This window comes from Oxyura jamaicensis, unplaced genomic scaffold (genome assembly GCF_011077185.1).
Source record: "Oxyura jamaicensis isolate SHBP4307 breed ruddy duck unplaced genomic scaffold, BPBGC_Ojam_1.0 oxyUn_random_OJ71511, whole genome shotgun sequence".
NCBI lineage: Eukaryota > Metazoa > Chordata > Aves > Anseriformes > Anatidae > Oxyura > Oxyura jamaicensis.
The window spans coordinates 10,017-10,585 of NW_023310564.1; the positions used below are offsets into that span (position 1 = coordinate 10,017).

The following is a 569-nucleotide window of genomic DNA, read 5'->3' on the forward strand; positions in this document are numbered from 1 at the left end:
GGCTGGCCCAGTGACCCTGGGTGACCCCAGGCGACCCCGGGTGACCCTGGGTGACCCCGGGTGACCCCAGGTGACCCTGGATGACCCCGGGTGACCCCAGGTGACCCTGGGTGACCAGGTGACCCCAGGTGACCCTGAGTGACCCCAGGTGACCCCGGGTGACCCCGGGTGACCGCGCTGTCCCTGTCCCCAGCTCCACCAGCACGCCGCGTACCTCGTGGACAGCCTCTGGGACTGCGCCGGGGCCCGGCTGCGGGACTGGGACACGGCCGGGGGGCTGCTGCTGGAGGAGGCCCCCGGGGAGGGTGGGCAACTGGGGGGCACTGGGAGGCACTGGGAGGGGACTGGGGGGCCCTGGGAGGGTGCTAGGGGTCACTCAGATGCTGCTAGGGGGCACTGGGAGGGGACTGGGCGGGACTGGGCGGGGACAGGGGGGCACTGGGAGGCCCTGGGGGGACCTGGGGTTCCCTGGGGGGGCACTGGGAGGGCCAGTCCCCCCCAGCCCCCTCCCAGTTCCCCCTCACCCCCTCCCAGTCCCCCCCAGCCCCCTCCCAGTCCCTCCCAGTCCC

General features: G+C 74.7%; 1 protein-coding gene across 1 annotated transcript in view; it reads left to right on the plus strand.

The window, feature by feature from the left end:
• Positions 1–362, plus strand: part of LOC118159669 (cohesin subunit SA-3-like) — a gene marked incomplete at both ends in the record, with an annotated part of 10,150 nt that extends 9,788 nt beyond the window's left edge. Inside the window, one exon of the mRNA XM_035314234.1 lies at positions 194–362. Coding sequence (XP_035170125.1) covers positions 194–362 — 169 coding nt within the window. The remainder of the gene's footprint in view (positions 1–193) is intronic.
• Between the last annotated feature and the right edge of the window lie 207 nt (positions 363–569).